Source organism: Nicotiana tomentosiformis, chromosome 1, assembly GCF_000390325.3.
Source record: "Nicotiana tomentosiformis chromosome 1, ASM39032v3, whole genome shotgun sequence".
In the NCBI taxonomy this organism is placed as follows: Eukaryota; Viridiplantae; Streptophyta; class Magnoliopsida; order Solanales; family Solanaceae; genus Nicotiana; species Nicotiana tomentosiformis.
This window is the reverse complement of record NC_090812.1, coordinates 1735686-1751242: the sequence shown is the minus strand read 5'-3', so window position 1 is coordinate 1751242 and position 15557 is coordinate 1735686. Positions and strand designations below refer to the sequence as shown.

Sequence of the window (15557 nt, the reverse complement as noted above, 5' to 3'; positions counted from 1 at the left end):
CAATAAAGAAACTCTGAGTTGTCAATAAAGAATGATATTTTAAAAGGCAAAGTAATTAAAACATTAATACAAATGAAAGAGGCAGAAAAATAGGAAAAGACCCCTTTGGAGCCAAAATACACATGAGGAACCACATCAAAGCCACATATAATCTACATATATATTTTTTTTTTTATGGTTATGATTTTTCTATTTCAGAAAAAAGATCATTCAGACATACAAAAGTCATACCAAGCGTTCAATAAAAAATGAACCTGAGTGATGATACTCTCTACAATTACAAGTCAAAAAGGAAAAAAACTAAGATTCTCATGATAGAGAATTTACAACAAATGGAATCAGAATCTCAAAACCTCCTCCTCGTATCCCAGCAACGTTTGGGAGCAGAAGGATCTTTAGCTGGTTTCGGCATATCATGAAAGTCCACCATTATGATCCTTCTCTTGGCATTTTTTTGCTCAGCAACCTTTTCCTCAATTTTTTTTTTACTTGATTCAAACTTCATTCCGGATTGTGTTATTTTTTTCCATTAATAGTCTTGCAACTGTAGAGCTTTGTGCTGGCTTTTGCGTTGGTCTTGCAACTGTAGAGCTTTGTGCTGGTTTTTGCATTGGTCTTGCAACTGTAGAGCTTTGTGTTATTTTCTGATTTGGTCTTGTAATTGCACTGCAGTTTCTCTGTTTCTGTAACTGCCCTCCTCCCTCAAGCCTCCTCTTGATCTTCTGTGAGGAACAATCTTGTTTTTCTTGTACGGGGTTGATATCCTCCTTCATCTTCCTTAAACCTCCAGAAGAATTCTTGGTTGCCGATCCCGTGACACAACTCATGTTCTTACTTTCTGTACTGTCAGACAGATACTTCCCTACTTCTGTCTTCTTTTCTTTATCACTATCAACATGTTTGTGTTGAAGCTTATCGTCAATGTCCTGAGTCTTCTTTAAACTTAGTTTAAATACAGTAGATTTGGCCTTACTGACGTTGTAGTTCCCTTGTCGCCCAAGAATATGGCCTGTTTCTTGAAACCTAGAAGAAGAACTCTTCTCCATTTGGTGGAGATCATCAACAGAGAACTCAACACCACCACTATCGATTTCTTCATCACCAACACTGTCAACGCCGCTTGGTTTTTCCGGATTGAGCAACATCATCAGTATTTCATCTTTGTGCTTCTTAAACTTTGTAGGGTACTTCCATGTACCAACGTCTATGGCTGCTTTAATCAACTTAAAAATATTTGGCTTTCTCTCTATGCCAAAATAGTTTAGAAACAATTCTTCTAAATCCATGCCTAAACTCATATCTCAATAGTAGTAGTTAGAAACAAGGAGAACAAAGTCGTGGGCTTGAGTTCGAAAATTAACGAGTTAACTAGAACAACCTAATAAGAGTATAAATAGAGACATATAAGGATTTTGCCTCAGGGAAACCTATATTGATTAGGAAAAGGTTTTACAAGTTGGTAATATTTCCTAACGTGTTTTCTTTTGGAAATCATAAGTCTGATCAAACCAAGCGAGTAAAAATACGTGAAAAAATGAATGCGAAATATGCGAATAGACTTCTGAAAAATGACCGCCAAACATTAATTAATATCTAATCACCTTCACAAATGAAATTTATAATCCACATTTTCAAAATGCGTCGTATCTCAAAAATGCTATGTTTTCATAAAGGAGATTAATTGCATTTCCTAAATGAGATTTAACATAATATTTTCACTTAAACATGTATAATTAATGAGAAATAAATATTGAAATCACAAAGTTTCTATATAATGAACAATATATACACCAAAAGATAATGTATAGCTACTTTTATATTAAATAAAATATATACATCAAATTGTAACCTGCAACTACGGGTGTTAATGATTCAGTTTGGCTGATATTTTATAAAATTTGTACCATACTAATTTTTTTGTTATTCCATTTTGTATAATTAAAATTAGACTTTTCGAACCGTCCTAATTATCTCGATTTCTCTTCGATATATGTACGGTTCGGTTAATTTTTTGGTATTTTTTTAAAAACGTCATGCAAGAGTCGCTAGTCTAGAATGCGATAAATGTGTACTTGCATAGGACTTTGACAAAACTCTCTATACATTTTTAGTGATGATCAAAGGAACATGAAAGATGTCCATAATAGAGATTCATCCTACTATTCTAATAGTAGCGTAAAACAAATTAAGCAAAGACAAGAGAAATATAAATCTTACGAGTGAAAATATACTAATCAAGTTGGGATTCAAGAAAGAGCTTTTTAGAAGATTAATATCCAACAAGAGAAATCTGAATCAAACCAGAGCAAAGATATTCAATACATTGTAGCTTGCTACCAAAGATCATCGCGATACCTAGTGGCTTGTTGGAACTAATTTAGTTTCGGTACGGTTCGATTCGGTCAGTTTAGTCGGTTTTTAAAAACCTATTGACACCCCTGCCTGCAACAATACATGCTCACCAACATAAGATTCTACGTTGTGGCATAGTAACAATAATCAGAGGTCTCGTGTTCAAGCCACGAGTATGGAGTTGCCTTTATTAAGTACTGACTTTTCGACGTGAATCCGCATTTAATTGAGCTCTCAATACGATTAACGAACACCGGGTGAAAAATCAAACAAAAAAACATATCTGGTAGATACGTAAAATCACACATTAACTAGAATTTGCAATTATGTCGATGAATAGTACTCTTATGGACCTCGTTAGAGAAGTTATCATCAGGCATAATGCCATTAGTATCAGTTGCCGGAGTCAAAATCATACTTCTAAATATAAAATTTTATTTAAGAACTGAATGAAATCCAAATTAATAGGAAAGAAAGCACCTATGTACTTTGCTAACTTATTTTTCTTAGTTGATTCTATTTTATTTAGTTCACTTCAGCTATATTTGACGCATGAAATCTATATGTTCGACAAAGTAATATATCACTAGATCCTATTGTACGAATGACATTAGACCATCATAATTCGAAGGATGTATGAGCTTTGAGCTAGCATAACCTATTTGTACTTACCAAACAATAGTTGCAACATTCTAAATGTCAAATAAAATTGCACAACATATGATTTCACATTTGGATAAGTGAAATCAATTAAGAATTTTTTCCCTTTCTCTTCTTTCAGCTTCCTTCATTTCTGCTCAGTAACACTAGCCAGAGTGTAATATAATTCTTTCATTGCAACTATATTCACGTGAGAGGTAGTAATTGTTTGGTTTGCAAAATAGATATAAAATAAAAAGAATTGACACATGCATAGAAGTGTAAAATTCGACCAAAAAGCTGAAAAGATTTTCAGTTTTTCAAGTTTAGAACTACAGATAATACTACTAAAAATCAGAAAGACTATTAAGACTGAATAATGAATCGACTCCAATTGATACAAACAAGAGCTTCAAACTTGATACAAACAGCCTACTTAAAAATGCATGAGTGTACAATAAAATAAACTTTCATATATTTACATATGCAGTACTCTAACACTAAATATTTTAAAAGAAAGCGCATACGCGCAGAGATTGCAAAATTGCACAAGATTAGTATGGCATCATAATGCAAGTCTGAGAACTCACAAACTCTTTGAAACGAATAACTTAAAGTAGCACCAGTTACAGATTAAGTTCAGTTTCGCTATGTAAAGAGAACATTACAAATTTATATATAACTATTTAACAACAGGAAAAGTAAGTGTTTTCAATTCTCAAGTCTAATGAAGGAGCAGAGAAATCTTATGTACAGAAAGTGGAAGGAGACTAAGAAGCTGAGAAAGCTTATGTACATAAACTGGAAGGAGACCGAAAAACGTATATACAGAAACTGGAGGGGGGCTGAGAAGCTCTTCAAGCGAACAAATAACCCTACAGCGAATTTCGCCTTCCATAGGTCCTAGTGACAGCTCCAGAATGGCTAGAAATCTGATTGTTGCACTTCTCCTTTAGTGAGTGTACCATCCAACAACCGTCCCTCCAATACGTATAATATACTTCAGGAATATGTGAAACTTTCCAAGAATCAGCACCTAGTTTGTCGGGACGCAATGTCATGATAAATTCATCAGACATGTCAAAAAATTCAAGAATCTTCAGACTAAGGAGGCATTCAATTCCTATTGGCACACTTTCCAGCAAAGTACATCTCTGGATAACCATCTTCTCCAAATGAGGTATTGCACCCTCTTTGATTGTCACCCGTCTAAGTCCTTCCCACTTGTCCAAATTTAACAACTTAAGCTTCTGAAATTTACCTTGCTCAAGTGTAGTTCCTCTCCAGTGTATCCTACAAGAAATTCGAGATGGACAAGATTGGGAAAATCTTGGAGATATTTGAGCGAATCATCTGTTAAATGAGTCCACCTGAAGTATATTTTGACCAAGGAATGAGGATCTTAAATCTACCTTGGAAACTTAACAATGCGTCCTGTCAAATACAGGCGCTGAAGAAGAGGTGGAGGGGAAGACATGTAAGAAATATCAAGGATCTCATGTTCTTCGAGTGATTTAAGATTTAAAGACTCAAGCTTGCGGAGCTTTACAATTGATGAGCACACAGTCCTCCCATCTTCTTTTCTCAACTTTAGAATACAAAGTCTTCTCAGTTCACTCAACATCCCTACTTCTCTGAGTATGTCACTGCCGGGGGTTGCCTCAATATACACAAGTTTCTGCAAGGCTCTCAAAGTTCCAAATCCTCTCAAAGCCTTAAAACCCGGTGAACAATTATAAGGAAGATACGAGTAGGAAACGTGGCTATAAACTAAAAGGCGGAGATTTTCAAGTTTCAAAATCTCCACAGGCAACTCAGTGACATATGTCTGCTTCAGATCTAATATTTCTAGCTGTTTGAGTCTTTCAATGGATCTTGAAAGCACCCTCACACTGGTATTCCTCAAGCTTAGATACCTTAAATGAAACAACTGGAAAACTGTTTCAGGAATCATTTCTAGAGGGGCTCTTCTCAAATCTAAAACTCTGAGCATCCTGGAGCTACCAAGCACTAGACTCATGCATGATAAGGACTGTGGATCTGCTTACACCAAATGTAAGAAAAGACCGGAGTTTAGTGGCTGACCTTTTCACTTGTAGGTTCCCTAGCGTGCCATGGATTGACATGCGTCGAGTTTTTTCAGGCCACAATGTAGTCTGCTCATTAACTGTTGCAGTAAAGTTATCATCTCTTGATTTTGAAAGAATAAGCTCGCGATATAGGTCATGAATCCGTCCCAATTTCATGCTACCGTCATCATTGTATTGCACCGGATGGAGCAAGCTTCTGTTGATGAGCTCATTGAGATAGCCTTCTGCAACGTCTTCAACTGTCCTCCCCTCTTTTTGTTTTACAAACCCTTCTGTTATCCACCGGTAGATCAATGTATTGCGCTCAATTAGATGATCCTCGGGATAAATGCTCAAATACAGGAAACATGGCTTAAGATAGTAGGGAAGATCATTGAAACTGAGTAACAAAACTATTCTCATACTCCCAAATTTGTCATTGCTATCAAGTTCAGGACCAAGGTTGTGATTAAGCATTCCCCATTCCCTAATATTAGTCCAGTTCTTTGTAGCCAAAACCCCACCAATGGCCATAATAGCCAGCGGCAATCCACCACATTTTTTTTATGATTTTCCTACAAATTCTCTCCAAGTGTGAAGGGCACAAATTACCATGAAATGCCTTTTGGCGGAAAAGATTCCACGCCTCTTCTGCAGACAAGGGTTTCAGCTCATAATCATAGCCATTGCACTCTATGCTACAAAAGGAAGCCACGTCGAAAAGACGTGTTGTGACGATAACACGACTTTCATTATTTACATCAGGCAATACATATCTAATAGCTTCCCAAGCTTGAATAGTCCAGACATCATCAAAAACTAGTACATACCTTCTCGATTGCAGGAATACTTTTGCTAGTGCTTTTAGTCTGTTACTGCTCATGGTGCTTAGACCTTTGATATACTGAATATGATGTTTTTAACTTCAATACCTCACAAAAGAGAGGGGGTGATTTGTGTGGTACTCAATTTTTCGCCTAAACTGATTATAGAAAGACCTAGTTTTTCTATGTGTTCCTTAACCTACTATTGCTGAAATAGTAAATGCGAAAAGTAAAGAACACAAGTATTTTATGTGAAAAACACCTGGCTCAAAAGATGAAAAAATGACGACCTACTTCTCAGTAGGATTTTTCCAAACTCTCCACTAAATCACTGAGCCAAAAACTGCATTTACAAAACACTTTTGTAAACCTAGGATTAACTTTAATCCCGTTGTGGAAACGGGCCTCTAACTGATGCGATAACTTCAAGCTAACTCTAACTTGAATACTCTGAGTACCTATTATAATTGCCTCTAGATAAAGCTAAAAGGTACAATATGAAAACACCTACTACAATTGAACTAGAATAAAAGACAAACACTTAGAGATGGTTCTTCTATCTGGTTCATGTAGCTCCTGGTTTGCACACTTGAATCACACACGAATTGCTTGCAAAATGCCTTGCTATTTTGCTCTCAATTCACGTTTAACTTCTGCTTTTGTGCAACTCTGTAGAATGAGAACATCCTGCAATATATAGAGTTAGTAGATGAAGAAATAACTAGAGTTCTAATACTACTCTTCCTTGGTGGAAGAGTTCTAGTTGATCTCAACTTCTAACTCCTCCCTTATCTTGGATAGTGTTCTCTTTGATTAAGGAGTCCTTATCCATATCAATTATGCAACCTTTTCGATCAGGGGATATCAATTTTACCAAGTTAAGCTTATCTCCTTCACGTGCATCCCACATGCTCGAATCTGCCCGTCTATGCACACAAGGGATGAACCTGGTTCAAGCCTGAGCTTCCTTTGTCAATCTTCAAAACTAACCTTCACTTAGGCCAACAAATTCCCCCTTTTTGATGATGACAAACTCTGTGCTTTTCATAAGCTTAGGCCCTGTTTCAACTTAGCTCAACATCAACACAATGTTAGAAATATTTTTCGTTTTTATCACTTATCATCAAGGATCAAGTTCATTAGGTTATAAACATCACTGTTCAAAGTGTAAAGCACAACCTTTTCCCCCTTTTGGCATCATCGAAAAGTTGCATTAAAAATGTACGATATCCAAATTTTAAAACTTACTCATGGCCATTGGAGCTACTTCAAATGCAACCATGGATTAATCATCATTGATCAAGCTAAGAATTTTAACCATCAAAGAAATATAAACAAACAGTTAGAGCAAAACCCATCAATTTTTATTGATACTTGATATGATTCTTTCACAAAGCATAAAAAGAAATAAAAATACTGAAAACATGAGCAAACAAAAAAAAAATCCCAAACTGGGTCACTGAAGGATCTACACTAGACTATAAGCTTAAGGCTGGGAAGAACTAGGCGCTTGGTTTTTGGCTTGGAGAAGTTTCAGCATATCTTGAAGAATGCCATCATTCTTCTCTTTTCTCTTGCCATCTCAGTTCTGAGAGAATCTCTCTCAGTCTCCACCTCAGCCAACCTTTTCTTCAGCCTCTCAATCTCAGTATCCTTTGCCACACTCTCCTGCACCAAGGCTCCGACCTTGCTATTGACTGGTACTTTCTTGGATGAACCAGGTTCATTAGGAGTGGCATGGACCTCATAGTCACAAACAATCAGAGTATTTTCCCCAAAGTGATCTTTGCTTGTAGCCACCTCCCATTTCTTCAGAGGCACCTTAAAATATGCAAGCACAGTTGTGAGAATGAAGCCATAGGGAATGACATGAGTCTTGGAGCCATTTATAACCCTATCAAGAAGGTGGATTATAAATCCAGGCCAATTGATCTGCCTCCCACTATCCAAACACTCCATCAGAACCAAGTCCATGAAGTTGGCAATGTTCCTCATTTCCTTCCTAGGAAGAACACACTTGTTGACAAATTCGAATAACACCTTGTGGGATGGCTTCATCTCACTCTTGTACACAGCCTTGGGCTCAAGTTCCTCCTCATTGTCACTGAATTTTCTAGTAATGGATAGGGCAGTAGGAAGGTTTTCTAGGCTTGGCCACTTAAGATTTATGTAGTCATTGTACCCCTCACCAGGTACACCTAGAATTTCACCCAACTCCTTCACATTGAAAGATATTTTCACCCCTTTCACCAAGCCGGTAACCCGTCCATCCTTCACTGCAGCATTTTCCATGAATTCAACAATTTCACTCCTGGCCAACCTGCCATCCATCTGAAGGACCATGTCCTTCCAGACTTGCAATTCCGATTTCTCCAACAGTAGCACCATCCCTTCCTCCTCCAAATCCCTGAGTAGTCTACCCTTCAGAATTGTCCTCTTGCCAAACTTGTCCATCTTGTCCTTCTTAGTATTCGAACCATCTTCCTCTTCCTCTCCACTCCATTCTTATTCCTCAACAATTTTCACATATTTTGTCTTCACAACAGACCTGGTCCTTTTTGCTAGGGTGGATGATTCAGCAGACTTTGACACAGAGATAGACTTCTTAGTAGAAGTCTTGGCTTTCTTGGGTTTGGGAGTCTGAACCTACACTTCTTCAATCACATCTTTATCTTGATGGACCAATCCATCTCATCAACTTCAACAACCTCAACAGACTCAGCCATCTTCTTCTTCCCTTTTGCAACCTATTTTCTTTTGCTTTCTTCTAAGGCTTTTTGCAAATCTGCCTCATTCTGCTTTAGCTGGCTTCTTGTGGCTCTTCCTCTTGTGGGAGGATTTTCAGCAGAATCAGAAGGAGCAACTTTCCTTTTCTTGTTACCCCTAGCAATGCCAGGGATCTTAGCCTTGGAAGTTCTCTTCTTCTTTGGGTTGTATCTCTCACTCACTTTCTTCAATAGGTATGCGAGGGTTTCTTCTACTGATGAACCAGGTTCATCTATATTTTGCCCAAGTTTAACCAGCCCTTCAGCGGCTTCCCAAGACACACTTCCCCCTATTTTCTTCACACTTTCCTCCATTTTACCCGATTCAGCTCCACAAACAACTATTATACCTGTATCAGGAGTGGGTGAAGAATCAACCACTCTTTTACCCATTCCTCTTTCTTCACTACGAGCACCCTCACTCTCCTTTTGTTTTTCCTTTTTATTTTTACCACCAATCCTTTTGGACTCTAAAGATTCTACATCAACCACAAATCCAACCAGAATAAACCTGTTCTCCAAATTCTCAGCTAACTCAAAAATGACTTCAGTAGTAGTATTTGGACCAGAGGTTACCTGTTCTGTATCAGAAGACCCAATTTATTTCCCCTCAGTAGCAGACTTGAAGGATTCTTCAGAGTTTTGGGGTTCTTGGGCTTGGCTAGCTTTCAATTGAGCGTCTAATTTCTTTGATAATTCACTCCCAGCCACTGTCTTGCGAGAAAGCATCTTAACTCTTCTTTTATTAGGCTGAGTAGTGGTTGAAGATGAGGATCATGGTTGGGGTGTGCCGGGATTTTCAGAAGGGTTAGTCATTACTATGCTTGGTTCTGGAAGAAAAAGAGAGATGGATCGAAATTTGGAGGATGAGAGAAGATGAAGAGTATTTCGACGACTTGAAAATTTTGGAATGAAAACAGAGATGATGGTGATAAATTTAAAGGGGGGTAATTAATGGGTAACGATAGGCTTTTTAGACTTTTAGAAGTCTAATCAAACTGAATTGTCAGTTTTGAAGAGATAGGGGAGTCTTTCCCTAGTATCTAGGTGGTTTAATTTGGTTAGAATTCTTTTGAACGGAACTAGTTCACTTATATTGGATAATTTTAAAAGGAATTTGGACTTAGGTAGGACTCTTCTCATGATCCAAATATTATTATTTCAAATTATGCAGAATGTAGAAAACATACCGACAATCTTGATGAACCAGGCTCTTCACTGATAATTCTCTTGTGTAAGTCTAAATTTGCCAAAATAGAGAAAGTATCATTAGAGATTAATGAGTCATTTTAACATATGGCACAAGAGTATACTATTGAAAGTATGAGTCTGAGCAAAAATTAATCTAATTATATACACATTTTTAGATTTTTTTAACCAAAAACAATTTTTAAAAAAATTTGTTTTTTCAATTTTTTTTCCCGTTATGAATTCTGAATTGGTCCTTTTAGATGATCTTAATCATCCCTAATTCTAACCTGTTCTTTTCAAAGTGATCTCTACTTATGGCTTTTTTGAAGATGTCAGCTATTTGCTTGTCAGTAGCACAAAATTCCACAGTGATCAACCTTTTTTATAGTTATCTCTCAAAAAGTGATGCCTAACATCTATGTGCTTAGTTCTCTTGTGATGAACCGGGTTCTTGGTCATACTAATAGCACTAGTGTTATCATAAAAAATGGGGATACAACCAACATCAATTTCAAAGTCCATTAATTGCTGTTTGATCCATAACAATTGAGCACAACATGAAGCAACAACAACATACTCAGCTTCAGCACTAGATAAGGCCACTGAATTTTGCTTTTTGGTAGCCCAAGACACAAGACATGAGCCAAGAAAGTGTGCCATACCTGAGGTGCTCTTTCTATCCACTAAAAAACCTGCATAATCAACATTAACATATCACACTAGATTGAAATTACTACCTTTTGGATACCATAGATAGAGATCAGTGGTGCCTTTTAGATATCTCAAAATTCTCTTGACAGCAGTCAAGTGAGACTCCTTTGGATTTGCCTGAAATCTTGTACAAAGGCCTACACTGAAAATAATGTCAGGTCTACTAGTAGTGAGATACAACAATGAGCCAATCATTCCCCTATACAACTTCTGATCGACAGATGAACCGGGTTCATCTATATCCAACTTTGTAGCTGTTGCAATAGGAAGTGTCAATTTCTTTGGAATCTTCCATTTTAAACCTTTTAAGCAACTCTTTTACATACTTCTGCTGATGGATCATAGTTCCATTTGAATTTTGTTTACTTTGTAAGCCTAAAAAGAAATTAAGCTCACCCATCATGCTCATTTCAAATTCACTCCCCATTAGTTTAGAAAATTCTTTACCTAACTTATCAGTAGTTGCTCCAAAGATCTTATCATCAACATATATCTGAACTACCAAGAGATCTTTACCTTTTTCTTTCAAGAACAAAGTATTGTCAATTTTACCTCTCTTGTAGTCATGCTCAAGCAAAAACTTTGATAATCTTTCATACCATGCTCTTGGAGCATGCTTGAGCCCATAAAGTGCTTTGTCAAGTTTGTACACATGATCAGGACTTTCCTTGCTTTCAAACCCCAGAGGTTGCTTGACAAACACTTCTTCCTTTAGATAGCCATTGAGGAAGGTACTTTTGATATCCATCTGGTGAAGGGTGAATTCCATGTAAGCAGCAAAGGCTATGAGGAGTCTTATAGCTTCCAACCTTGCAACTGAAGCAAAGGTTTCATCATAGTCTATGCCCTCCTCTTGGCTATATCCTTGAACCACCAATCTTGCCTTGTTCCTTGTAACTATTCCATCTTCATCAAGTTTGTTTCTGAAGACCCATTTTGTGCCAATTACTGATCTGTCCTTGGGTCTTGGTACCAGATGCCAAACTTGACTCCTTTCAAATTGGTTGAGTTCATCTTGCATTGAATTTACCCAGTCTGCATCCTGCAAAGCCTCAACAACATTTTTAGGTTCAATAAGACATAAAGGGCATCAAAAGCACACAGATTTTTTTAATGAAGATCTGCTTTTGATTTCAGAGGTTGGATTAATGATTATGTTCTCAATGGGATGAGAACTTTGATACATGTAAGATTTTACAACCAACTGGTTCCCCCTTGATGTTCCTTCAATGCTTCGTTGTTGTGGAACAGGTTCATGGACAGGTTCCTTTGAGGTTTGAGAATCATTTCCTCTTTGTTCTATTCCCTCTGTCATGTTGCCCTGGGTGGAAGAACCTATTCCATCACATGTTCCATCATATGTTCCTTCCTCTAGTGCAGCTTCAGTCTGGGTTGTCGTTTCATTTGAGTTTCTTACCAGCCCAATTGCTTCATCATCATGTTCCTGCCTCTCAGAAAGAATGTTAGTTTCATCAAAAACCACATGAATACTTTCTTCTACACACATAGTTCTTTTGTTATAGACCTTATAAGCTTTGCTATGTGAAGAATATCCCAAGAATACTCCCTCATCACTTCTGGGATCAAACTTACCTAGGGAGTCTTTACCATTATTGTGCATAAAGCACTTGCATCCAAATGCCCTAAGATGGGATATGTTTGGTTTTCTCCCTTTAAGTAACTCATAGAGAGTCTTATCTATAAGAGGTCTAGTCATACACCTATTTATGATGTAGCATGCGGTATTTACAGCTTCTGCCCAGAAGCTATGTGGCAGTTTACTAGAAAGAAGCATAGTCCTAGCCATATCTTCAAGTGTCCTATTCTTTCTTTCAACTACTCCATTTTGTTGTGGAGTCCTAGGAGCAAAAAAATTATGATCTATGCCATGCTCATCAGAAAATTCAGCAAATTTAGCATTTTCAAATTCAGTGCCATGATCAGACCTAATTGATGCAAGTTGATTACCTAGTTGTTTCTTAGTTTTTCTAACTAAAGAAGTGAACATGTCAAATGCTTCATCTTTAGATGTTAAAAACGATGTCCAAGTAAACCTAGAGTAATCATCAACAAGCACCATCACATATTTTTTACCACCTCCGCTTAATGTTCCCATTGGACCATAAAGATCCATATGAACCAGTTCCATCGTCCTGATGGTGCTTACCACTTTCTTGCATTTAAAAGAGGATATTACTTGCTTCCCCCTTGCACAAGCCTCATAAACTTTGTCTTCTTTGAACTTGATGTTAGGCAACCCTATCACCAGGTCCTTGGAAACTAATTTGTTGAGTTGACTCAGACTTGCATGTCCAAGTCTCTTGTGCTAAATGAGGGGATCATTGTCTATCACACTTAAGCAAGTGAGTTTATTTTCTGAAAGTGTGGACAGATCTACAATATATATATATTGTTCGCTCTTTTTCCCTACAAAACAATCTTGTCATTGGTAAGATTAATCACAAAATATTTGGTAGAGGTGAATGCTACCAATTTACCTCTATCACACAGTTGTGATACACTGATTAAACTGTATTTTAAGCCATATATCAAGTAGAAATTCTCAATAGAGTGAGAATAGTATTACCTACCTTTTCAACCCCAATGATCTCACCTTTCTTCCCATTTTCAAAGGAGACATTACCTCTTTTGAGGTCCTCAAGTAAAAGGAACTGGTTCTTGCTTCCTGTCATGTGCTTTGAGCAGCCACTATCCATGTATCATATTTGGCTGCTTCCCTTCACTTGGACCTGCAAAAGGAAATCAGGGGTTAGTCTTAGGAACCCAAACTAGTTTGGGTCCCTTTCTATAGGCAAAAGGATGAATCAGATTCTTTTTAGCCCAACTTGGTAGCCTTTCTTTGTTCTTTTGGCTTGCCTTATCTTTTGCATTGCATTCACTTTTGTAGTGACCTGTTTTATCACAGTGAGTACAAATCTTGTTCTCAAGAAGTGTAAGGTACTTGCTTTTGGGATTCCATTTAGGTGGCAGATTCCCAAAGCCAAGTCCTCTTCTATTGCTACTATGATATTCCTGTAGCCATGAAAGTGCATCGGAGGACCTGTTCCATTTACAAGTTCTATCTAGTTCATGTTTGACTTTGCCTAGATCCTCCTTCAAAATTCTAACATGCTTATCCTTCTTATACAACTCATCTTTTAGTTTACCTACATTTTCTTCTAGAGTGAGTTGTGTGCAATTAACTGTCTTCTTACTTGTTCCTAATTTCAGTTTTAGGTTTTCAGATCTATGTTTTAGGGCATTTGATTCAAATGCATGAACCTGATTCTTTAATGCAGTATTTTCACTTATAGTCTCACTAACCCTAAGTTCCAGGTTCTTACACTTTGCTTTCAAAATCACACATTCCTTAGATAACTGTTCATTTTCATTGTTTACATCCTCAGATTCATCAATGAAATCTAGAAGTAATTCAGATAGCCTTTCTTTAGACAAAAATTTAATGTTGTCTTTGAGATAAATTACACTTACCTCAGATTCCTCATCAGATTCTCCAATGGCCATAAGTGCTTGTTCATCTCCATCTTACTCATCTGCGCTTTCTCCCCAAGCAACAACCATAGCCTTTGTTGATCCTTTGTTCTTCTTGGGTTGAACATGTTCCTTCTTCCTATTTCTTCGTTCAACTCTTTCCTTCTTCCATTCAATTTTCCATTGAGGGCAGTTCTTGATGTGGTGATCAGTCTTACCACCCTTATAGCATCCCTCATTGGTTTGCCTTTCAGGAGCCTTTGGTTTGCTGTAGCTTCCACTTCTTGAATGACCCTTTCCTCTCTTTAGGTACTTCTTGAAGTCCTTTGTGATCATTGCCATTTCATCATCTTTAATATCAGAACCTTCAGTAATTCTGAGTACCAGACTCCTTTCCTTCTTGGGTACATCCATCTTCATGGTTTACCTTCTAAGTTCATAAGAAGTGAGATTTCCAATTAGCTCATCCAACTTAAGAGTGTCAATGTTCTTTGATTCCTGAATGGCAGTTGCTGTCCAAATAGGTGCACATGCAAGGATGTTAGCGTGCTTAGAAAGTATGCTAATCCTGTTCTACCTGATCCTTTCAGAAGTCATGAAAACAAGTAACTTTATATTATCAAGATAGACTTGTCTCACCCAAGACTGGGCCTAATTGTCAATGCGGTGGAATTCAAAATAGATGGTTTCTTTCTATCTGTTTAAACCAGAGTTACTTGACAGGTGAGAGGTAATGCATAATCTGTGAAATAAAAATATGCTCAAGCTGGCTCAGACACTACTATTATTAATAGAAAATCAAGATGGACTTATGCTCAAGGTAGCCGTTTGACGAATATTTTAACTACTTTATCTTTTACGGAAGATCTTAAGCATAGTTGAGGTGCATTTTTATGATGGCGAAATTTTAAGCATCAACCTGGCAGTGCTATACTGCTATTTTATGTGCAATTCTTGTAGGTCACTTTCAAAAACCTGTAAATCTTCCCCATCTCTAATGGTATAGTAACACGAGATGTGCGGTTGTGATCATAACGGGTATACGTTTGCAATTCGCTTAATCTGTACCTATGACTAAATTTTCTCACTTTCTTATCGAAGCTAATGCGGTGCACAATTTATGTACATACTCTTCCGAAATGGCAAATTGGCTTTCGACAGTGTTATGAACTTTTCACACGATTCGTGCAATTTAACTTGTTATAGAATGTTATTTGTCTTATTTTTTCAATTTATTAATTTAACTTATTACACAAACAACTTTTACACTGTCGGGGGAAGAAGTTAAACCCGACAGGATTACTAGTTATAGGCAGTTGATCCTGCAATTGTTAACTTGATTAGATTAATACATAAGAGATTGAAACATGTAATTCACCATACGAGAGAAGGAAGAGAGAAGAGATATATTATTTCATTTTCAGTCAGTTAAAGAATTGAGTGTCTGTATACTTACACTAGTTAAACTATATACAACAAATGGGCTTACTTCCCAGAATTGGGTCTAGTAGCCT

At 37.1% G+C, this 15557-nt stretch overlaps 1 protein-coding gene across 1 annotated transcript; it reads right to left on the bottom strand.

The window, feature by feature from the left end:
- Positions 1–3866: 3866 nt before the first annotated feature.
- Positions 3867–5594, bottom strand: LOC104114614 (disease resistance protein RPM1-like). The gene is made up of 3 exons (XM_070200103.1): positions 4996–5594; positions 4404–4907; positions 3867–4284 (listed from the first exon to the last, which is right to left on the bottom strand). Exons 1-3 carry the CDS (start codon positions 5592–5594, stop codon positions 3867–3869), a joined length of 1521 nt encoding a protein of 506 aa, XP_070056204.1.
- Positions 5595–15557: the final 9963 nt, after the last annotated feature.

Excerpts from the sequence above, each read along its gene's own strand:
- LOC104114614 (XM_070200103.1), bottom strand. The coding sequence starts at position 5,594 with ATGGCCATTGGTGGGGTTTTGGCTACAAAGAACTGGACTAATATTAGG. Across the intron at positions 4,908-4,995 it reads ATGCATGAGTCTAGTGCTTG|GTATCTAAGCTTGAGGAATA; the intron begins GTAGCTCCAGGA and ends GTTTCATTTAAG. Across the intron at positions 4,285-4,403 it reads CGCATTGTTAAGTTTCCAAG|GATACACTGGAGAGGAACTA; the intron begins GTAGATTTAAGA and ends AATTTCTTGTAG.